Consider the following 23,531-nt stretch of genomic DNA (forward strand, 5'->3'; position numbering starts at 1 on the left):
AGCCGTCTTCGATCTGCTAGCCGGCAACTCCAGGGGATCTTCCGAACGTCCGTATTTGAAGAACATCCAAGTCATTAGTAATTAATATATATATTCTCTACTTCTCTTCATCTTTGATTATTGCTGCTGTGTCGCGGCAATAAACCGCATTCCTTTTCCGTTCTTTACGGCAAACTCTTCCTTATACTGTCACCCGATAAGGTGACAGGTTGGCCAATAAATATACATATATACGCTGGCACTTCGGTGCTAGGCCTAGAAATACAAACAGAAAAAACGCTGACACTCCGGTGTTAGGCCTAGAAAAGAAAAAAGATTAAATATACAAAATACACTTAGATTTCTGAGTCGGCAGTCTCCGACATAAAGATTGAACGAATCTTTAAATGGTCCTTCGAGCCGGAGAACAACAGACAGGAACTTCCGTGCTAACAACCACGGGGAAAAACAACACCAAACCTTTAGTGGATTTCAGAGAGTTCTGGGCACTAGAGCATATGGGGATAACCCAGGAAGAACTGGAAGATCCCGGATTTCTAAAAACGTATCAGAATACGATTAAGAGAAATATAGACGGAAGATATGAAATCTTATTTCCGTTTAGAAACAACCGTAGATCGGTTGAGACGAACAAGAACATAGCCTCAATTAGGCTGACAAACCTTCTCAGGAAGATGACGAAAGAAGAGAAGGTTGAATACCACAAAATATTCGTCCAATACGAAAAGGATGGTTACATAGGAGAAGCAGACAATAGCTATGACGGGGTCTGCACCTATCTACCACATAGACCAGTCATTAAAACGGAAGCCAAAACTACGAAAATTAGACCCGTTTTTGACGGTTCCGCACATCAGCAGAATAAACCGAGTATCAACGACCTGCTAGAAACTGGACCAAACTTAAATCCAGAGATCCTGGCAGTATTGCTACGGTTCCGGCAGAACAAAATCGCCTGGACGGCAGATATAGCGCAAGCATTCCTACAGATAGGAATACAGGAAGAACACGAGCAGCTAATAAGGTTCCTATGGATCGAAGACCCCGATCAAGAGTCGGCCAGAGTTAAGGAGTACAGATGGAAACGAGTACCCTTTGGACTGTCATGTAGCCCCTTCATTTTAAGGGCTGTGATTTTGAAATGCCTAGACGAGCACCAGTCAGCGTTTCCAGAATTGACAAAGCAATTGGGACACCAGTTATACGTAGATGACTGGTTGGGGGGAGCTGATAACATCAGCGAAGCTACCCTACTGATAAAGCAAGCGAAAGAAGTGTTCCAGTCAGCCAAGATGGAACTCAGGAAATGGTCGACAAACAGCAGCGAGTTACAGAAGACTCTAGAACACGTCGTGAAATTCCAACAGGATATTGTCGGGATGGCAAACACAGACACTCCCATAAAGGCATTAGGGGTAACATGGGATCCCTTAACAGACAATCTACAATTCGATCCACAGAGAATGATGGAAGACGCTCAGAGTCTAAACAAGAGGCCAACGAAAAGGAAGCTATTTAGTCTCGCACTTAGGGTATTCGACCCACTAGGACTAATCTCACCAGTAACGCTGGTAGCATAAATCATCATGCAGAAGATCTGGATGGCGAAGACCGGATGGGATGAACCCATTCCGGCAAACATCATACCCCATTGGGAAACATTCGTTACGGGGCTATCAGAATTAACCCTAATCAAAGCGCCAAGATGGATAGGAGGAAATAGAAAACGATTACATCTATTTTGCGACGCAAGTGACGACGCATATAGTGTAGCAGCCTATATAGAACTAGGCGGAAAAGATAAAACTAGACTCCTATGTAGTAAAACAAGAGTCGCACCGGATCCGAAAAAATCCGTGTCCACACCAAGATTAGAACTGCTAAGCAACCTGCTAGCAGCCCGACTTGGAGAATACATTGAAAAAGCATTGGGGACAGAGTTTGAGAAAATTCTGTGGACAGATTCCGCCATAGCGCTATGGTGGATCAAAGGAGAAGCAGGGAGGTGGAAACAATTTGTGCAAAATCTACCAAAAACGACATCTCTTGAAATTCTCCAAAAATCACACGGAATAATCGTAATTGAACGCTGATTTCGATTTAGTAATTGGTTTACTCGTTAAACCAGCCGTTTCAAAAATTAACGAAACAGTGCTGTTAGCGCAACAACTTAATTTAGGGTTTTTAAGGATTAAATCAAAAACTATAAGACCAATAGGAAAATAAACCTGATTTCCGTGATTTTCATTCAATTTTGATTCGAATTCATGTATTTTAAGCAAAATTTGAAATTTGGCCAAAAATGAAAAAGTGGGAAGGGTATAGCCTTCCCACATTTGTCAAAATCTACCAAAAACGACATCTCTTGAAATTCTCCAAAAATCACACGGAATAATCGTAATTGAACGCTGATTTCGATTTAGTAATTGGTTTACTCGTTAAACCAGCCGTTTCAAAAATTAACGAAACAGTGCTGTTAGCGCAACAACTTAATTTAGGGTTTTTAAGGATTAAATCAAAAACTATAAGACCAATAGGAAAATAAACCTGATTTTCGTGATTTTCATTCAATTTTGACTTGAATTCATGTATTTTAAGCAAAATTTGAAATTTGGCCAAAAATGAAAAAGTGGGAAGGGTATAGCCTTCCCACTTTTGTCAAAATCTACCAAAAATGACATCTCTTGAAATTCTCCAAAAATCACACGGAATAATCGAAATTGAACGCTGATTTTGATTTAGTTATTGGTTTTCTCGTTAAACCAGCCGTTTCAAAAATTAACGAAACAGTGCTGTTAGCGCAACAACTTAATTTAGGGTTTTTAAGGATTAAATCAAAAACTATAAGACCAATAGGAAAATAAACCTGATTTTCGTGATTTTCATTCAATTTTGACTTGAATTCATGTATTTTAAGCAAAATTTGAAATTTGGCCAAAAATGACATCTCTTGAAATTCTCCAAAAATCACACGGAATAATCGAAATTGAACGCTGATTTCGATTTAGTAATTGGTTTTCTTGTTAAACCAGCCGTTTCAAAAATTAACGAAACAGTGCTGTTAGCGCAACAACTTAATTTAGGGTTTTTAAGGATTAAAACAAAAACTATAAGACCAATAGGAAAATAAACCTGATTTTCGTGATTTTAATTCAATTTTGATTCGAATTCATGTATTTTAAGCAAAATTTGAAATTTGGCCAAAAATGAAAAAGTGGGAAGGGTATAGCCTTCCCGCTTTTGTCAAAATCTACCAAAAACGACATCTCTTGAAATTCTCCAAAAATCACACGGAATAATCGAAATTGAACGCTGATTTCGATTTAGTTATTGGTTTACTCGTTAAACCAGCCGTTTCAAAAATTAACGAAACAGTGCTGTTAGCGCAACAACTTAATTTAGGGTTTTTAAGGATTAAATCAAAAACTATAAGACCAATAGGAAAATAAACCTGATTTCCGTGATTTTCATTCAATTTTGATTCGAATTCATGTATTTTAAGCAAAATTTGAAATTTGGCCAAAAATGAAAAAGTGGGAAGGGTATAGCCTTCCCACTTTTGTCAAAATCTACCAAAAACGACATCTCTTGAAATTCTCCAAAAATCACACGGAATAATCGTAATTGAACGCTGATTTCGATTTAGTAATTGGTTTACTCGTTAAACCAGCCGTTTCAAAAATTAACGAAACAGTGCTGTTAGCGCAACAACTTAATTTAGGGTTTTTAAGGATTAAATCAAAAACTATAAGACCAATAGGAAAATAAACCTGATTTTCGTGATTTTCATTCAATTTTGATTCGAATTCATGTATTTTAAGCCAAATTTGAAATTTGGCCAAAAATGAAAAAGTGGGAAGGGTATAGCCTTCCCACTTTTGTCAAAATCCACCAAAAACGACATCTCTTGAAATTCTACAAAAATCACACGGAATAATCGTAATTGAACGCTGATTTCGATTTAGTCATTGGTTTTCTCTTTAGACTAGCCGTTTAAAAAATTAACGAAAACAGTTCTGTTAGCGCACTAACTTCATTTATGGTTTTTAACATGTAAATGAAAAACTACAAGACCAATAGAAAAATAAACCTGATTTACGTGATTTTCATTCAATTCTGAATCTAAATCATGTATTTTAAGCCAAATTTGAAATTTGGCCAAAAATGAAAATGTGGGAAGGGTAGGGAAGACTGGAGTAAGCCAGGAGCGTTTTCGTATTCCCCCTATATCTCCCAAACTAATCATTAAATTAATTTATTATTTTGTTTTTATGTATTCCATACGGTAATGTTTAAAGTTTACTGCAACTTTATGTTGGAGACTGCCGACTCAGGTAATTTCTCAACGTATATTTTTATCTAATTTTGTTTTCTTTTAGGCCTAACACCGGAGTGTCAGCGTTTTATGTATATTTTTTCTGGCCTAGCACCGAAGTGCCAGCGTATGTATATTTATGTATTGGCCAACCTGTCACCCTATAGGGTGACAGTATAACGAAGAAGTTTGCCGTAAAGGACGGAAAAGAATGGCGGTTATTGCCGCGACACAGCAGCAATAATTATAGATCAAGAAAAGTTTAGAATATTATTATTATTACTTTTGAAGTCTTGAATTGAAGTCTTGAATTGCAGGATCGGCGGAGGTGGCAGTGTGGAAACAAGTCGTGGATGGAGCCGGAAGAGCAGCAACGGCGTTAACGAGTGACAACAACAATGGCGATAACCACACAGCAACAGCCGGGACGAGTGCGACAAAAAACCAACAATGAAAAGACAATCAAAAACAACAATACCAATGAAGTAGACGAAACCGGGAAAATCGGTGGAAAAATAGCGTGTATTAATGAGGCCTATTTCAGCCCCTTATATACCAATTATAAAAACACCGTTGACAGAGAATTAATCTGAACGTAACAATAATTTTGGCGCTGGCGTAGATGTCGTCTCGATCTTCTATTTTTCTTTCCGCGCGTGACCTTGTGAGGTGAATGAACTGAGAAACGAATTAACCGGTTAACCTTGTAACCATGGTAACGGAATAACAGGTTAATTATAGTTGCCGATCTCTATTTATTTGTTAATAATTACTGGTGGCGCCATCTTGTGGCGGGTCTTCTGATAATTCTAGTTTGGTGGTCTTGAACTGGATGCCACTATCTTGTTGTCGAATCTTATCATCTAGCCGATACTTATGGACCAGTCCTAGTTGGTTATCTAGCTGAGTCTATCACTAGTTGATGCGTATCAACTAGTTGATACTGATGGACTAGTTGAAGCGACTCCATCAAGTAGTCAGCTCCGATACCAGGTGCCCTCTCGGAAGGATCTTAGTGGCGCCATCTAGCGCAGATTTAGTAAACTAAAAGATATTTTGGCGGGACGTTAGTGGCGCCATCTAGCGCTGGATTTCTGAATCAAATACCTAGTGGCGCCATCTACCGCTGGATTTCTGAATCAAATACCCAGCTCCTAGTGGCGCCATCTAGCGATAGCTTCCCAAAACTATTTCGTAACTTAAGTTCCGTGTGGCGCCATCTAGTGATGATTAAAGTAAGTAATTTCTGACTAGCTCCATGTGGCGCCATCTGTCGACGATTTCAGGAACTGATCGCTGATTGGTTCCGTGTGGCGCCATCTAGTGACAACTTCTCTTACTATTCTATTTTTTCCTGTTTTTGTATTTGAAACGTTGTTATGATCTTAACTCTTTTATCCCTCATCTCACATCTCATTTCTACGGTCTTTTGTCTTCTTGTTACGCCGATCTATCTCATTACTTCTCCGTTTGACTTCCTTTCTAATTGTCCGTCCCTGAACCATCAGGTTCGGGTTCTGGAATTTCTAACATAATGTACCCCCCATATTTTTTATATAATTTAATATTAAACCATTTTCCCATATAATTACTTTAAAGTTTTCTTAGATTTGTGGGAGGAGCCTATTTTGAGGGGTAAGTGAGGACACTAGGGTGGGTGGTGAGGGACGTCCTCCGTTTTCGCCTAAAAATTCATTAAAAAAATTTGTTAAAATTGAAATAGCGTCCCACTGCATAGACTCTATAAGTTAATAAATGTTTCAATTTGATTATTGTGTTAATAAAATTTTTTTCTTATATGATAAAAACCATTATTACTAGGGGCCCTCACTCCGTTCAGGAAGTTCCCGATAGGGTCCGGCCTGGTCGCCAATTCGCCATAGAATCTCGGAAACCATTTGTCCTTACGGCAAAACTGACAACGTATCCATGTAGGATGAAGACGAAGTGTGAAGTAATCATCCCCGCTTCACCCCGCCTCCCCATTTTTGTCAAAATCGGCCAAAAACGACATCTCTTGAAATTATCCAAAATCCCACGGCATAATCGAAATTGAACGCTGATTTCGAATTTGTCATTGGTTTTCTCGTTAAACAAGCCGTTTCAAAAATTAACGAAAACAGTGCTGTTAGCGCAACAACTTAATTTAGGGTTTTAACGTTTTAATAAAAAACTATAAAACCAATAGAAAAATAAACCTGATTTTCGTGATTTTCATTCAATTTTGAATCGAATTCATGTATTTTAAGCAAAATTTGAAATTTGGCCAAAAATGAAAAAGTGGGAAGGGTATAGCCCTCCCACTTTTGTCAAAATCGGCCAAAAACGACATCTCTTGAAATTATCCAAAAATCATACGGTATAATCGAAATTAAACGCTGATTTTGATTTTGTGATTGGTTTTCTCATTATACCAGCCGTTAAAAAAATTAACGAAAACAGTGCTGTTAGCGCAACAACTTCATTTATGGTTTTTAACATGTAAATGAAAAACTATAAGACTAATAGAAAAATAAACCTGATTTCCGTGATTTTCATTCAATTCTGAATCTAAATCATGTATTTTAAGCCAAATTTGAAATTTGGTCAAAAATGAAAAAGTGGGAAGGGTATAGCCTTTCCACTTTTGTCAAAATCGGCCAAAAATGACATCTCTTGAAATTCTCCAGAAATCAGACGGTATAATCGAAATTGAACGCTGATTTCGATTTAGTCATTGGTTTTCTCTTTAGACTAGCCGTTTAAAAAATTAACGAAACTGTTAGCGCACCAACTTCATTTGTGGTTTTTAACATGTAAATGAAAAACTATAAGACCAATAGAAAAATAAACCTGATTTCCGTGATTTTCATTCAATTCTGAATCTAAATCATGTATTTTAAGCCAAATTTGAAATTTGGTCAAAAATGAAAAAGTGGGAAGGGTAGGGGAGACTGGAGTAAGCCAGGACGGTTTTCGTTTTCCCCCTATATCTCCCAAACTAATCATTAAATTAATTTATTATTTTGTTTTTATGTATTCCATACGGTAATGTTTAAAGTTTACTGAAACTTTATGTTGGAGACTGCCGACTCAGGTAATTTCTCAACGTATATTTTTATCTAATTTTGTTTTCTTTTAGGCCTAACACCGGAGTGTCAGCGTTTTATGTATATTTTTTCTGGCCTAGCACCGAAGTGCCAGCGTATGTATATTTATGTATTGGCCAACCTGTCACCTTATAGGGTGACAGTATAACGAAGAAGTTTGCCGTAAAGGACGGAAAAGAATGGCGGTTATTGCCGCGACACAGCAGCAATAATTATAGATCAAGAAAAGTTTAGAATATTATTATTATTACTTTTGAAGTCTTGAATTGAAGTCTTGAATTGCAGGATCGGCGGAGGTGGCAGCGTGGAAACAAGTCGTGGATGGAGCCGGAAGAGCAGCAACGGCGTTAACGAGTGACAACAACAATGGCGATAACCACACAGAAACAGCCGGGACGAGTGCGACAAAAAACCAACAATGAAAAGACAATCAAAAACAACACTACCAATGAAGTAGACGAAGCCGGGAAAATCGGTGGAAAAATAGTGTGTATTAATGAGGCCTATTTCAGCCCCTTATATACCAATTATAAAAACACCGTTGATAGAGAATTAATCTAAACGTAACAATAATTTTGGCGCTGGCGTAGATGTCGTCTCGATCTTCTATTCTTCTTTCCGCGCGTGACCTTGTGAGGTGAATGAACTGAGAAACGAATTAACCGGTTAACCTTGTAACCATGGTAACGGAATAACCGGTTAATCATAGTTGCCGATCTCTATTTATTTGTTAACAATTACTGGTGGCGCCATCTTGTTGCGGATCTTCTGATAATTCTAGTTTGGTGGTCTTGAACTGGATGCCACTATCTTGTTGTCGAATCTTATCATCTAGCCGATACTTATGGACCAGTCCTAGTTGGTTATCTAGCTGAGTCTATCACTAGTTGATGCGTATCAACTAGTTGATACTGATGGACTAGTTGAAGCAACTCCATCTAGTAGTCAGCTCCGATACCAGGTGCCCTCTCGGCAGGCTCTTAGTGGCGCCATCTAGCGCTGATTTAGTAAACTAAAAGATATTTTGGCAGGACGTTAGTGGCGCCATCTAGCACTGGATTTCTGAATAAATACCCAGCTACTAGTGGCGCCATCTAGCGTTAGATTTCTGAATCAAATACCCAGCTCCTAGTGGCGCCATCTAGCGATAGCAACCCAAGCTATTTCTGAACTTAAGTTCCGTGTGTCGCCATCTAGTGATGATTACAGTAACTAATTTCTGGCTTTCATGTGGCGCCATCTATCGACGATTTCAGGAACTGATCGCTGATTGGTTCCGTGTGGCGCCATCTAGTGACAACTTCTCTTACTATTCTATTTTTTCCTGTTTTTGTATTTGAAACGTTGTTATGATCTCAACTCTTTTATCCCTCATCTCACATCTAATTTCTACGGTCTTTTGTCTTCTTGTTAAGCCGATCTATCTCATTACTTCTCCGTTTGACTTCCTTTCTAATTGTCCGTCCCTGAACCATCAGGTTCGGGTTCTGGAATGTCTAACATAATGTACCCCCCATATTTTTTATATAATTTAATAATAAACCATTTTCCCATATAATAACTTTAAAGTTTTCTTAGATTTGTGGGAGGAGCCTATTTTGAGGGGTAAGTGAGGACACTAGGGTGGGTGGTGAGGGACATCCTCCGTTTTCGCCTAAACATTCATTAAAAAATTTTGTAAAAATTGAAATAGCGTCCCACTGCATAGACTCTATAAGTTAATGAATGTTTCAATTTGATTATTGTGTTAATAAAATTTTTTTCTTATATGATAAAAACCCTTATTACAAGATAGGTGGGGGTTGGGCTTATTGTAATCGATTAATATGCTGAATAATCGATTGCTTGTGATCATCGTAAGCAACAGTAATGGCGTCATGAGGTCGGTGATGATTGATGAGCTTGAAGGCCAAACCCGCCCACTAAAGTCCCATATACTCAAAAACAGCTGTCCCGATTTCCCGATAAACACTATTTTTTTAAAACGTTAATATTATCTACAGTAATTGATCAAAAATTATAATTTTTGTTTTTAACAATAAAGAAATGATAAAGCTTCATTTCCATATTAAATTTACATGCCATTTAAGAATATTTTTTTCTAGAAACATTAAATGGCGGAGACAAAATTAACTAAAAAAAAACCGTTTTTTAGTTTTGTTAATAACTGATACAGTTATTGACAAAACTCAACCAAATTTCATGCCAAAGTAGATTGTATGTATCTAAATAACATACTAAAAAAATTTTTGATTTTATACAAATCTACTATTTTTCCCCCTACTGTCCCTCTTGACCCGGTGTCCCGGCATACTCCAGTCTCCCCTATAGCCTTCCCACTTTTGTCAAAATGGGCCAAAAATGACATCTCTTTAAATTCTCCAAAAATCAGACGGCATAATGGAAATTAAACGCTGATTTCAATTTAGTCATTGGTTTTCTCTTTAGACTAACCGTTTAAATCACTAGTCTAGCCATCAAAATTTACTAAAAAAAACATTTTTTTTTGTTTTGTTAATAACTGATACAGTTATTGACAAAACTCAACCAAATTTCATGCCAAAGTAGATTGTATGTATTTAAATAACATACTAAAAAATTTGTTGATTTTATACAAATCTACTATTTTTCCCCCTACTGTCCCTCTTGACCCGGTGTCCCGGCATACTCCAGTCTCCCCTATAGCCTTCCCACTTTTGTCAAAATCGGCCAAAAATGACATCTCTTGAAATTATCAAAAAATCAGACGGTATAATCGAAATTGAACGCTGATTTCGATTTAGTCATTGGTTTTCTCTTTAGACTACCCGTTTAAAAAATTAACGAAAACAGTTCTGTTAGCGCACCAACTTCATTTATGTTTTTTAACATGTAAATTAAAAACTATAAGACCAATAGAAAAATAAACCTGATTTCCGTGATTCTCATTCAATTCTGAATCTAAATCATGTATTTTAAGCTAAATTTGAAATTTGGCCAAAAATGAAAAAGTGGGAAGGGTATAGCCTTTTCACTTTTGTCAAAATCGGCCAAAAATGACATCTCTTGAAATTCTCCAAAAATCAGACGGCATAATGGAAATTGAACGCTGATTTCAATTTAGTCATTGGTTTTCTCTTTAGACTAGCCGTTAAAAAAATTAACGAAAAACAGTTTTGTTAGCGCACCAACTTCATTTATGGTTTTTAACATGTAAATGAAAAACTTTAAGAGCAATAGAAAAATAAACCTGATTTCCGTGATTTTCATTCAATTTTGAATCTAAATCATGTATTTTAAGCCAAATTTGAAATTTGGCCAAAAATGAAAAAGTGGGAAGGGTATAGCCTTCCCACTTTTTAGAATGTGTTGTTTACCGCTGACTAATTATATTGTTGCAATTGCACTGTTTGTTTGTCTCGAGTCACATGTAACTCATTCCACGGTTGGAGATGCAAGATTAATTGTTGAAGGAAAAAATACTGCTAAAATAAAACAAAATCAAATTATTGAACATGTAAAACTAAACATTAAAACTTCCATGACTTTTACCTGTATGACGATGCTCGGCGATTCCTTCTTGAGGCACTCAAGGACTTCACCTAGCTGCCAACAAAGTGAGACATTATGGCATGACTAATTGGATAATGCCTTAAATACCTTAATTAATCAATAAGCTCACCAACGGAGCTTTGTTATTGTGCAACGCTCATCGAGGTGCAAACACGCGTACACTTCCAACGTGCGTGTCAAGATCTCGTCAAGTTGTCATTCATTAACTATACAATGCTGATCGAAATCGGCCTAACAATCGATCGATAAATTCAATATGTTGTAGACTCCTCCTCCCTTGAAGGCGTCGTCTATCGAAATCGCTACATGGCAGTACAAGTTTTTTATTTATTTGCTAAATAAACGGACAACTATCGAAAAAGAGTTGTCTATTAAAAAGTGGATCAAACGGCGTTCCGTAGTTGCCCCTTTTTATGTAGACGACCATGATCGAAACAATGGAGCTCACACGGCCTGTGAATAACGCGCCATCTAGTAGTAAGACAAAGAAGCTTTTAACTCTTACGCTAGTTACGAGTCAACAAAGCAGAATAGCTTAAAAACATAGCAATCTACAGTAACGGTCAGGAATCGGGGTAGCTCTCTGCGTCAGAGTTGCCGCGATCGATGGAAATGATCGAGATCGAAGGATCGATCGATCAATTTTCCCTGATCGAGGCGATCGAATTGATCACAGCAGGTTATCGAGATCGAGATCGAAAGGGTCACATGATCGAGATATTTCTCGATCAAGACGAATTTTGCGCCACCTAGGTTGATAATTTTTTTTTAAATTTGTCTGCTTTTTCAGACGACGTGAATTTATGCAACTTCACGTGTTGCAGCTTGTAGACTTGCAGTAACATTCAGTTTATTCTAGATTCTAGACATAGCACATAGTCAAATCTTTTAATACTGCATAAGTAACGAATTTAACGATTGTGAGATGAGTGTGGACGTGGAGCCTTCAAAGTCAAAAGATGATAGACGTAGGCCTACGCCTACCATTGATTTGTAAGTAATGAAATATTGTATCCTAAAGAAAATATTGTCGCACGAGTTGTATTTGGACAGGAATAAACGAATACAACAAGTGATGACTTAAATTCTAGACAATGGATTAACTCAAACAAAAGGGATAACCATTACCAAAAGTTGGAGAAGCGTCTGAAGAACTCTAGGGAAACCAGGGAGCTCCTCTTACGGAGCCCAGCTCCGGGAGCTCACCCGATGGAGACTCATCTAACGCAGATTCGGGGCAGCGTTTTATACCGTCGCGCGAATTACTCCCCTTCCGGACTGCATATCTGCGTATCTTTCTTGGAGCGGACTTCTCCCGATAATTTCTTCACCACGATCGCAGCTTTGTCCAAGGAGCGGATGACTCATCTCTGCGAAGAGATAACCAATATCCCTTTTCACCCGCGACAGGTCCCCCTTCTTCAAGACAGGCGACCCGACTGTACTAATCTTCTGCGATCCACGAAGGTTGATGAGACTAAAAATCAGCTTGCGTCCTCTTGGCAAATAAGGGACTTTTACTCCTTCGTTTTTCTTCTTTCCGGTTGCGCTTACTTGTTTAAATGTTTCTTGTATTTCCCGGATAGTCTTAGGAATTTTCCTTTTTTTTTTTTTTTTTTTTCTTCTTTAAACCGCCTGCCTTCGGCCACGGAAGAGGCGCTGCAATCGCATATCTTCCGGCCGTTTGAGATTTACCATCCACTCGTTCGGGAGCCTTGTACACTTGAACCAGCTCCTGGCGGCATCATCAAAATACTTTTCAAAATTATTTTTTTTTTTTTTCCAATATCACCCCATCTGTTGTGGGTAGAATGTTATTCAAAGCACTCCATCCATTGGTGCGCATCTTCTTCTGAATTTTTTCAGAAGATTGGCGGGCTAATAAATTTTCTGACAATTTCCATAGCTTGTCTTTGTGGCTGCTCAATATGCCCTGGTGGCACTATAAATTGTTGTCCACTGACTGGAACAACTGGACTTGCAGCTCTCAAAACGATCTCGGTTTCTGAATCCGAGTCTGAATCTCTTCCATTCTCGACTGATTCACCCTGACTGTCAGCTTCTTCGGTCAAATGGTCCTTTGGAATAGGACCTTCAAAATTTAGGGCTTCACCAACAAAGGAAGTTCAACTCTCCAATGATGAGGTTGGGGTAGGTGAAGTTTCTACCGGAACGCTTGACAGTTCTCGAAGCGGATGTAATCGTCGGCTGGGGTCTCTTGGGCAACTAGGTAGCCGTGGGTTTGTCCTCTTCGGCATCGGGGGTAACGGGCTGCTTCTCCAACAATTGTCACTTAAAGCACGATTTTGTTACTCACGGGTAACGGACTGTATCTCCACCAATTGTCGCACGAGTTGTATTTGGACAGGAATAAACGAATACAACAAGTGATGACTTAAATTCTAGACAATGGATTAACTCAAACAAAAGGGATAACCATTACCAAAAGTTGGAGAAGCGTCTGAAGAACTCTAGGGAAACCAGGGAGCTCCTCTTACGGAGCCCAGCTCCGGGAGCTCACCCGATGGAGACTCATCTAACGCAGATTCGGGGCAGCGTTTTATACCGTCGCGCGAATTACTCCCCTTCCGGACTGCATATCTGCGTATCTTTCTTGGAGCGGACTTCTCCCGATAATTTCTTCACCACGATCGCAGCTTTGTCCAAGGAGCGGATGACTCATCTCTGCGAAGAGATAACCAATATCCCTTTTCACCCGCGACAATATATTACATTTTCAATTTCCACTTCAGAACTGAGAGTCAACCTGCACTGGCAGAAAAGAAGAAATATGTAGTATTTGTCCCACCACTAACAATGTTTCACTTTGTGTATTTGGTTTACTCTTTCATACCAAAATACAAGAGGAAAAATTCAGACGATCGATTTGATCGACGTCGATCATCAATCGATCACTTTTTCATTCACTGCTCGATGCGATCGATTGATCAGTTTTTTTAAGAGATCGAGATCGAGATCGTTCGATCACCAAATGGTGATCGAACGGCAACTCTGCTCTGCGTACTTGGGAACTTAGGTCCTCCCACCAAGTCACCAACCCACAGGCGCCTCGGGACGTTTGTCTCAATATAGTGCTGCGACTGGTCACCAATTTTCAAAACAATTTTTCCACTTTCCACAATTTCTACACAATTTTTACACAATTCTATGCCAAACAAAATCACATATAGTTTTGAACTGCTGGAGACTATGCTAAAATGCTATGCTTTCCTACTTCAAGTTCTAGCTCATTGTAAAAAAATTTAAAGATATTGTGGATAGTGGAAAAAATCGTTTTGAAAATTGGCCACCATTCGCAGAAAACGTCCAAATGTACCTAAATCCTGTCAATCAGGCGATGCTATTGGCAAAAAAAGAAGTTTTCCAAATATAAACGTTGTAATGGTTGAGTCTGATGACGAGACTGAAAAGAAGAGAAGAAAAGTGAATTTGACCCGATAATTACGCGGGACATGACCCGACCCGGGTTGTTTTTTCTGACCCACGGGTCAAGCGGGACGGGACATTTTTTTTGCATCGTTTACCCGGTTCAAAACCCTTTATGGAAAAAAACCCGTCCCATTTGGTCCGGGCCACAGCCCTAATCGGCCCTGACCCTAATCGGGGCGCATTTTGCCAATCGGGTTTCGAAATTCGGAGATCGGGGTGAAAATGTTTGAACCCCGATCTCAATCGGGGTTGTATCGGGGTGCCTAATCGGGGATGAAACCCCGATTGCAATCAATCAATCGTCGTAAAAACATAATCGATCGAGTCGAAATCCATCATTATGATGAAAATCGGGGAGTTCGCCCCGGTTGCCCCTAAAATAACCCGACCCAAATTCGAAGTTTGAATTCAGTCACCATTTTTGCAAATGGCGTCGGGGCAAGCGGGTTAACCAAGATTTTTGCCAAGCCCCGCCCTGGCTGACGAAATGGTAACAAGATTCAGCCCCGATTGACTTTTACCGGGGCGGGGCGGTTAACCCGATTATGGCTAATCGGGGCCGATCCCTATTTGTGTTCAAGTTGGTCTTAGGGCTCGGCCCCGCACCGATCGGGTAGCTTTTTTGGAAATCGGGTAGATAATTCTGACTTTCGGTGCGGATTGTGACAGATCGCAGATCGTCCATTTTCTTACCCGTGGGTGAACAGATCCAAACCGGTTCCAAACAAAAAAGGGACCCAGATCCTAGAACCAGTTCCTGGACTCGGTTCTAAAAACCCGGTTACACTGGTGTTTTACCCGTTTACCCGGACTATTTACCCGATTTCTAGCCAAAAATATGACCATTGCTATAACCTAGTTTGGCACTTATTAATTTTAAATTTTTAAAAAGTAAGAATCAAAATGGTAATGCAAAAATTCAAACTTATCTTTTAAAAAACTGTCAAATTTTTTTTAATTTGCTTTTTTAAGAATGACAGATGTAGAGAATAAAGGCTATGGTACTAGAATTCACAGCCAACGTTGCCATAACCTAAACATATTTTAATTTGTAGTTTTAAAAAATACGCGAAAAGTATTAAACTCGAATATTAAATGTTTCCTAACTTTAAAAAGGTGCAAAAATGCTAAATTCATTAATGTTAGTAGTTAATTTCATAAGTAGTTTTTAAGCCACCATCTTAAAAAATGGCGGCCAATCCAACAGATCCCACCGAAGAACCGCACCGAAACCGATCTGTTTCTGAACCCGAAATGATAGCAACAGATCATCCATTTATCGGGTAGGTAACTTAACATCCTACACCGCCATCGAACGGAACAGGAAAAAAAAGCGTTAACTAAACGATTCTTTCTTCAAAAAAGCCCTTTACCGTTCGTGCGTTTCAATTTTTTTAACAAAATAAAGTTCAGTAAGTAGGTTGATACAAGTGCTGGCAGGCGACGTAGTCAAGCAGACGACGTTATCAAGCTGACAACCAACATTCGGAGGTAGAGCTCGGAGCCTCGGACCCGGTCTACACATGGGTTTGGCCTCGGTTTACCCATGGGTCTACCCATGGGCTGCCTGCCAATCCGCATTAAGCACAGCATTTAAAAAAAGTAAAAAGGTTTTTGCGGGTTTCGAATTGGGTCATGGCTCGATGATAAGCTGCCTGCATCCATGAACCTAGGGGTCGCTTCACGCTTTCGCTATGGCGGTGTCCCTAAGCCATGGGGAGTCTTACGAACAACCTACGGGCTACCAATTCTCTACCAAGTTACCGGGTTCGATCTTTATGGTGTAGTGAACGTACTACTAGATCGAGCATCGTGTGTAAGGTGTCTAGTTGTTGTGCTAGTGTCATACGTGTAGTTTTGTTATTGCGTGGTGGTGTCGTGTAATTATAGATGGCCTTTATTTATAGGCGGCTGCTTTAAGGCATATCTTGCGCTGGAACATTTGATGCATATCTTGCGCTGGAACAATTGAAGCATATCTTGCGCTGGAACATTTGAAGCATATCTTGAGCGTTGAGTTGCGATGCGATGAATCTTGAATATAGACACATACAGTCATACATGCATTAGGAGCAATGGGGAGAGCATGGAGGGCGAGAGAGAGCGCATGGAGGGCGAGCATGGAGGGCGAGAGAGAGAGAGCATGGAGGGCGGGGGGGAGAGCATGGAGGGCAGGGAAACTTGGAGGTGGCGGGAATCGAACACGGGGAAACTACATTACAAGGGAATGGCGATAGCCACTGTGCCAGGACCGCACATCCCAACTAAAACTTTCTTCGGTGGTCACCTGTTTAAATAGCTTAGGTATTACTATTGCTTGCAGTATAGCATGGCGCCGTGCTATAGTGCGCGACTCGTACGCGATTTACGAAAGTTCGAAACTTGTCACCCGGAAAATTTTTTATCAGCAATTATTTAATCTGGATTACGCACTTGCTTTAATAACAAGGTTTTGATTTTTTTGAAGCAAAACAAATAGGATAAAAGAGCGCCACTTATTAAAATCGTTTATGTGAACGTAAACTGAATCTAGGTTATACCGGATCGAAATTGTCGGTCATTTTCAAAGGATGAGAATCATACTTTATAACTATTGAATATATTTAATGGCTAAAATTAAAATAGGATATTCATATTCAAGGTTATTCTGTTAGAATACACATAGCTCTTTGGTTAAAATGGTAGAAATGCTGCAACAAACAGATACCGAAATATAGCACTGGCGTTTTTTATGGGCGAATTTTCTTTTTTCTATTATTCAAATACCAGAGCCCGAGATGACTGACCTTTACAAATAAACTTGCCTTTGAGTTCGGAGGTGGATCTAACTCCTACTCAATCATCTTTGGCGGATATAATAAGGACATTTTATTAAAGTAATAACGCATGGTCGAAATTGAACTTTCGCGAGAGAGGAAGCCGCCGAAAAGGCGGTACAGGTGGACAGTACATGGGGAAAAAGCAATAAATTTAATCAACTAGCGCGCCAGAATATGCAAAAAACCGGATCATACTGGCGCATCAGCTGAGACCAGGTCTTTTAAAGTCTTTTTAAATGACTGGCTGAATAGAACTTGAAAATTGATAGGTCTACTAAATTTTCCCGCTTAAAATTCATCCACTAGAAAAAATGCATCTAATTTAGCTTGGAAAAGTCTCCAAAGCTTGGGCGAACTTCTGGATGGCATACTGATCCAAACCAGGGCACTTGTCGGCAAACTGGTTAATCTGCCTAGCCAATTCAACTTCCGTCGCTCCGGCTCCGGGTACAAGACGACCATCTCTCGAGAGGACTTTAAAGTTGTTGATCCCGTCGTCAATAGCTCGCTCGATGTCGTCTAGGAAGTTGTCGGTTGTTCCACGAACAATGATAGTAGCGATACGCGACTCCTTCTCATCTTGACGAAAAATGACGACCGCGGTATCTCCGAACTCATCGGTGTAAATGTTGTCAGCATACCCCATTTCCTCAGGTGACGGTGGAGTCTAATAAACGATACCCACTACGTTAACCACAAATTAAATAACGAAAGTTGAATTTAAAATTTACCAAGCGCGGAAGGGCAGTTGCATTGATGGACTTGCACAGCCGACGCAGATCAAATTTGGATTGAAGACGGACACCCATAATACCGTACTTGTTGAGGTAATGCAAGCAGAGATCACCGATCTTGCCACCAGAGACGATAACTTTTACGCCAGTGGCTGCGATAGCAGCAATTTCTTTTTCCAGCATATTCTCTTCTCCGCGTGAGAAATCAATTAGCTCCTTCGAAGACTGAATCAAAACGGTTCCCTTTGTCTCAGTTTGTACCGAATCAATGGGGCAAGTGTAGACCGCGATTTTGGCTTTCTCAGCTCGCGTGATATCACCCTCAACTTGGCGCTTAAAGACCATCCCTTGAACGACTTGCGATTGGTACAAACTGCCACCCAGAATTTTTGAAACACGTACGTTGTCGACGTTGAAGGTCGTTTTCTTGTCTGGCAAGATGGCCACTGTTTTTAAATTTCGAAAAGGTTAGAACACTTCAAGGTTTAATTTTCTGTTTTCTACGCACCACAAGCTTCTGTGATCAGAGGAGTCAAGAATGACTCATTACCATACTGCTTGGACATAATAGCAGCTTTAATGGCTTTGGTAATGACGTCCGAGTCTTGAACATCCACAACAGTTTGGCAAACCAAATTAGGCAGAATTTCAAGCGCCTTCTCCAAAGCCTTTTCATAGCCTTCGGCAATTTCATTGGGAGTTAAGCCCATTCGGATAAGAGCTTCAGCTTGCTCTAACAGAGCCCCAGCCAAAATGATGACAAAATTTGTACCATCACCAACTTTTTGCTTTGGCAGCTGGATGTTCAACCTGAACAATTGTGAAATACTTTGTAATCAAAAGAATGTCAACGAATAGGATGAGAAAGTGTATACTTCGAGTTCCCTGATGATAGTTGCAGCATCATTTGTCACAAAGAGTTTTCCCAGATGATTGATTACCATTTTGTTCATCCCAATAGGACCATATGCTGTCTGCACAGTTTCCGCTAACTGCTTGCAAGCTCCAATGTTCCTGATAACTGCTTCTTCTAAACCTTGAAACATCTATTAAGAAAAATTATGTTACTTCAACTCATTATGTTTATTACCATTAAAACATTTATAGACATTCTTGAATCTTTGATTCTTTAAGGACACATTTTTTGAATTTTTTCTAAACCTTCCCCATAATAAGGGCTCGGCAGGACAAATGAAGGCGGCAATCCGCTAAAAATTTTATGAGCAGAGCAGAAAAATGTGGGAGCGGGAAGCAGAAAGCAACGATAGGAGGACTTATGGGTAGGGAGCGAGGGGAAGCCAATAGTAAAGCAGAAACAGTCCCACTGGGATGTACGGGTGACGGTCTCGACCCTTCAAGACCGTCTCGCGGAGTCGCGGATAGGGCTCGGCCCCGTGTCCAATGGGTAGGTATTTGGGTGAATGGGTAGGTCTTCTCGGCAAAAAAATTTGATCCGGTGGGTAACGGTTCCTAAGACTTTGTGCCCACTACCTACCCGGGTACCATGTGGGTAACACAATTTCGAAAACCGTTTCCATTACCCGGGTTCAAAACCCGGTTATCCCCGATTTCCTACCCGATTACCCGAGTTTATCCCTGAAATCAAGTGACGCCCTTTGAATTTCCCGCCAAAAAAAAATTTTTTTTGCTACCCTCCCTTTTAATTTAACTTGGGGCTTTGCAAGCCGCCATTTTCCAAGATGGCGGTGGGTATACCCGGTTTGCCCATCAAATCCGCCCAGCCTACCCACTTTGGCAAATAGACTACCCGGATCGCTCATGGGCGACTTTTTTTGGCGACGAACCGCGGGTAAACCGGGTTTTCAAGAACCGGGGCCGAGCCCTAGTCGCGGAGACCAAGTTGTGTTGTTCAACATGTAGTAGACTCCTCCTTCCTTGAAGGCGTGGTCTATTCAAATCCCTTCTTCGAGCGTCATTTTCGACCGATTGCAATGCAAGTTATCTATTTATTTGCGAAAAAAACGGCCAATTACGGAACAAAAGTTGCCTATAAAAAAGTTGGTCAAGTGTCGTTTAGGCACATGGGTTTGTTTCTGTGATGGCGCTACTGTAGAGGACAACAGTGGGGGGAAAATAAGAAAATCTCTTAGGGAATTGATGGGCAATCATCAAAGGAACCTCTTCAGTTCGTGTTTCACCTCGACTAGGAAAAGAACATTAAGAGTTAGTGCAATGTATTACGAAGTAGAAAAAATCATTGACAAAAAGTAAGTTTTTTTCATATACAGTCATGCTTGCAAGTTTCTTTAGCAGGCAAATGGGTCTATATCCTTTCATTTTGTTTGGAAGGAAGGGATACTATGGTGCCTACCATACCCTCGTTTTCTTTCCATTCTTCTCTTCCTCTACGTTTCAGTCAATTTTCCTACTTTTAATTTTGCACTTCTTTCGCGGGTTGCAAAGAAAGAGAAATAGGAATAGCATAAAGGGGTACGGTAGGCACCAAAGTATCCCCTCCATCAAAAAGAAATAGAAGGATATAGACCGATTAGCCTGCTAAAGAAACTTCCAAGCATGACTGTATATATTTTTTAAATTTTCAACAACATTATATTATATTTAATCTGCATTAGATTAGTTGCTGAGAAAAAGGGACAAAAACGCGTGTGGTATTTTGTTAAATTTAAAGGTTACCCCCCCGAAGCCAACGAATGGGTTTCGGCAAAACATTCCAGAATGGAAAGATTAGTCCGGGAGTTTCATGCAGCGCAAAAAGCTGCTACAGTGCTGTAAGTAGTTTTGCCATCACTAATTAATTATTAATTAAATTATTATTTAGCAGGATTATGTTATAAATTATTACGTTTTCTTAAACACCAGACAGAATTCTCCACCCCCTTCTTCCTCACCCTTGCCTGACCCCAACCTTCCAGCGAAGAAAAATAAGAAAAAAAGGAAGAAGCCTGAAAAAAATGTGCTTAGGCGTAGCAAATGCTATGTGGTAAGTCTTATTTCAGAAAATATTACATCTTTTTATAATTTAAAATTTAGATTTTTTTTACAGTGCAAACAGAAAGGACATCGGTCCTCCAAATTTTGTAGACAAATTGTTTAATTTTATTACTTTTTATGATATTTTACTTTTTTTGTTCAACCAAGATTTTCAAAAACAGTTTCCCGGTAGGTATTCTGTCTAGATTGAGATGATATTAGTTTCCCTATAAGTATTCTGTCTAGATTGAGAGGATATTAGTTTCCCAGAGGAATCTAGGGTGAGGCAAGTAATATTGTCGCGGGTGAAAAGGGATATTGGTTATCTCTTCGCAGAGATGAGTCATCCGCTCCTTGGACAAAGCTGCGATCGTGGTGAAGAAATTATCGGGAGAAGTCCGCTCCAAGAAAGATACGCAGATATGCAGTCCGGAAGGGGAGTAATTCGCGCGACGGTATAAAACGCTGCCCTGAATCTGCGTTAGATGAGTCTCCATCGGGTGAGCTCCCGGAGCTAGGCTCCGTAGGAGTAGTTCCCTGGAGTCTTCAGACGCTCTCCGAGTTTGGTATGGTCATCCCTTATTGTTATTAGTTAAAAGTGAATAATTGTCTAGATTTAAGGTCATCACTACTTGTATTGATTTATGTTCATGTGACACAATACAAAGCCAGTGTGACAATTGGTGGAGATACAGTCCGTTACCCGTGAGTAACAAATTTGTGCTGCTTTGTGGCAATTGTTGAAGACGCAGCTCGTTGCCTGAGAGTAAACGAAGTCATGCTGCAGTCATTGTTAGCCGATGCTGAAGAGGACCAACCCACGGCTACCTAGTTGCCCAAGAGACCCCAGCCGACGATTACATCCGCTTCGAGAACTGTCAAGCGTTCCGGACCATTTGACCGAAGAAGCTGACAGTCAGGGTGAATCAGTCGAGACTGCAAGAGGCTTAGACTCGGATCCAGAAACCGAGATCGATTTGAGAGCGGCGACGAGTCCAGTTGTTCCGGCCGTGGGACAACAATTTGTAGTGCCATCAAGGCATATTGAGCAGCCGCAAAGACAAGCTATGGAAGGTGTCAGAAAATTTATTAGCTCACTGATATTCCGAAAAAGTTCGGAAGAAGTTGCGCACCAATTGATGGAGCGCTTTGAAGAATATTCTACCCACAACAGATGGGGTGATATTGGAAAAAAAAAATAATAATTTTGAAAAGTATTTTGATGACGCCTCCAGGAGCTGGTTCAATTGTGCAAGGCTCCCGAACGAGTAAATGGTAAATCTCAAACGGCCGGAAGATATGCGATTGCAGCGCCTCTTTCATGGCCGAAGGCATTCGGTTAAAATTTAAAAAAAAAAAAAAAAAAAAAAAAAAAAAAAAAAAGAAAAGATCCTTAAGACTATCCGGGAAATACAAGAAACATTTAAACAAGTAAGCGCAACCGGAAAGAAGAAAAACGAAGGAGTAAAAGTCCCTTATTTGCCAAGAGGACGCAAGCTGATTTTTAGTCTCATCAACCTTCGTGGATCGCAGAAGATTAGTACAGTCGGGTCGCCTGTCTTGAAGAAGGGGGACCTGTCGCGGGTGAAAAGGGATATTGGTTATCTCTTCGCAGAGATGAGTCATCCGCTCCTTGGACAAAGCTGCGATCGTGGTGAAGAAATTATCGGGAGAAGTCCGCTCCAAGAAAGATACGCAGATATGCAGTCCGGAAGGGGAGTAATTCGCGCGACGGTATAAAACGCTGCCCTGAATCTGCGTTAGATGAGTCTCCATCGGGTGAGCTCCCGGAGCTAGGCTCCGTAGGAGTAGTTCCCTGGAGTCTTCAGACGCTCTCCGAGTTTGGTATGGTCATCCCTTATTGTTATTAGTTAAAAGTGAATAATTGTCTAGATTTAAGGTCATCACTACTTGTATTGATTTATGTTCATGTGACACAATACAAAGCCAGTGTGACAATATTTTCATAATCACATTTCACCATTACCACTAAATTTGTATCGGTATTGGTACGGTGGTTAAGGACTTTATCCAGAGATTTATGGATATGAGTATGTCGGTTCAAGTCTATTTTTTATGTCACGTTATCAATGTGAGTAAAATGTTATAAATTTTTTATTTTATCTCTAAGTGAATATGTTTAATCCGTTTATAGTTTTTTTTGCCTAAATGATTAATTCAATTAACTACAAGAACAAGAAGAAAATTTTTCATTAACATCATAATAAAACTTATATTTTTTTAACATACTACTTTTTTCTTTTTAACAACTCAATTGCCATATTGCTGTCAAACTAGCACACTTTTCATTTCAAAAACTTGATTTCCTTTTGTAAAGAATTGATTTCCTTTTATAAAGAAAACCCCGAGTGCATTGCCCGAGTTTTAATCTTTTTTTGTTTACCCGTCACCCCGTTTGGACACACTAAAGCTCGGGGAAAATGGCGACCCCCGAGTCCATTCCCCGAGTTTTTGTCCCCCGAGCCCCGACCCCCGAGTTTTAGTTACACCCTGGGGCTGCCGCTTTGATTTTGTTTGTTTCTTTCGTGTATTTTTATTATTTACATTTATTGTTTGTTCTTTATTAAGTTTTACAAATACAATATGTTTACTTACATTA

General features: G+C 39.8%; 2 protein-coding genes and 3 long non-coding RNA genes across 6 annotated transcripts; 3 read left to right on the forward strand and 2 right to left on the reverse strand.

Annotated features, from left to right (window-relative positions):
• The first annotated feature begins 386 nt into the window (after positions 1–386).
• LOC123475585 lies at positions 387–1,580 on the forward strand. Its single transcript, XM_045178460.1, has one exon. The coding sequence runs from the start codon at positions 387–389 to the stop codon at positions 1,578–1,580; it is 1,194 nt and encodes a 397-aa protein (XP_045034395.1).
• Positions 1,581–10,747: 9,167 nt separating this feature from the next.
• On the reverse strand, positions 10,748–11,298 carry LOC123475293. Of its 2 annotated transcripts, none has more exons than XR_006650304.1 (3): positions 11,066–11,298; positions 10,936–10,989; positions 10,748–10,865 (listed from the first exon to the last, which is right to left on the reverse strand). It is a non-coding gene; the product is annotated as an uncharacterized LOC123475293 (long non-coding RNA). The 2 variants fall into 2 exon arrangements; XR_006650303.1 differs by having other exon boundaries at positions 10,756–10,868.
• Positions 11,299–11,766: 468 nt separating this feature from the next.
• Positions 11,767–13,864, forward strand: LOC123475312. Its single transcript, XR_006650350.1, has 2 exons — positions 11,767–11,949; positions 13,710–13,864. It is a non-coding gene; the product is annotated as an uncharacterized LOC123475312 (long non-coding RNA).
• Positions 13,865–16,986: 3,122 nt separating this feature from the next.
• Positions 16,987–19,042, reverse strand: LOC116936347 (T-complex protein 1 subunit theta-like). Its single transcript, XM_045178074.1, is given in 5 exon segments — positions 16,987–17,892; positions 17,957–18,405; positions 18,468–18,748; positions 18,750–18,769; positions 18,835–19,042. Coding segments are annotated over 5 exon segments (1,266 nt in total). The 5' UTR covers positions 19,006–19,042; the 3' UTR covers positions 16,987–17,547.
• A 1,545-nt stretch (positions 19,043–20,587) lies between these two features.
• On the forward strand, positions 20,588–20,863 carry LOC123475435. Its single transcript, XR_006650478.1, has 2 exons — positions 20,588–20,709; positions 20,801–20,863. It is a non-coding gene; the product is annotated as an uncharacterized LOC123475435 (long non-coding RNA).
• The last annotated feature ends 2,668 nt before the right edge of the window (positions 20,864–23,531 follow it).

The sequence above is a fragment of the Daphnia magna genome, linkage group LG8, assembly GCF_020631705.1.
Source record: "Daphnia magna isolate NIES linkage group LG8, ASM2063170v1.1, whole genome shotgun sequence".
NCBI lineage: Eukaryota > Metazoa > Arthropoda > Branchiopoda > Diplostraca > Daphniidae > Daphnia > Daphnia magna.

Coding starts and splice junctions, on each gene's coding strand:
- LOC123475585 (XM_045178460.1), top strand. CDS start 387: ATGGTCCTTCGAGCCGGAGAACAACAGACAGGAACTTCCGTGCTAACA.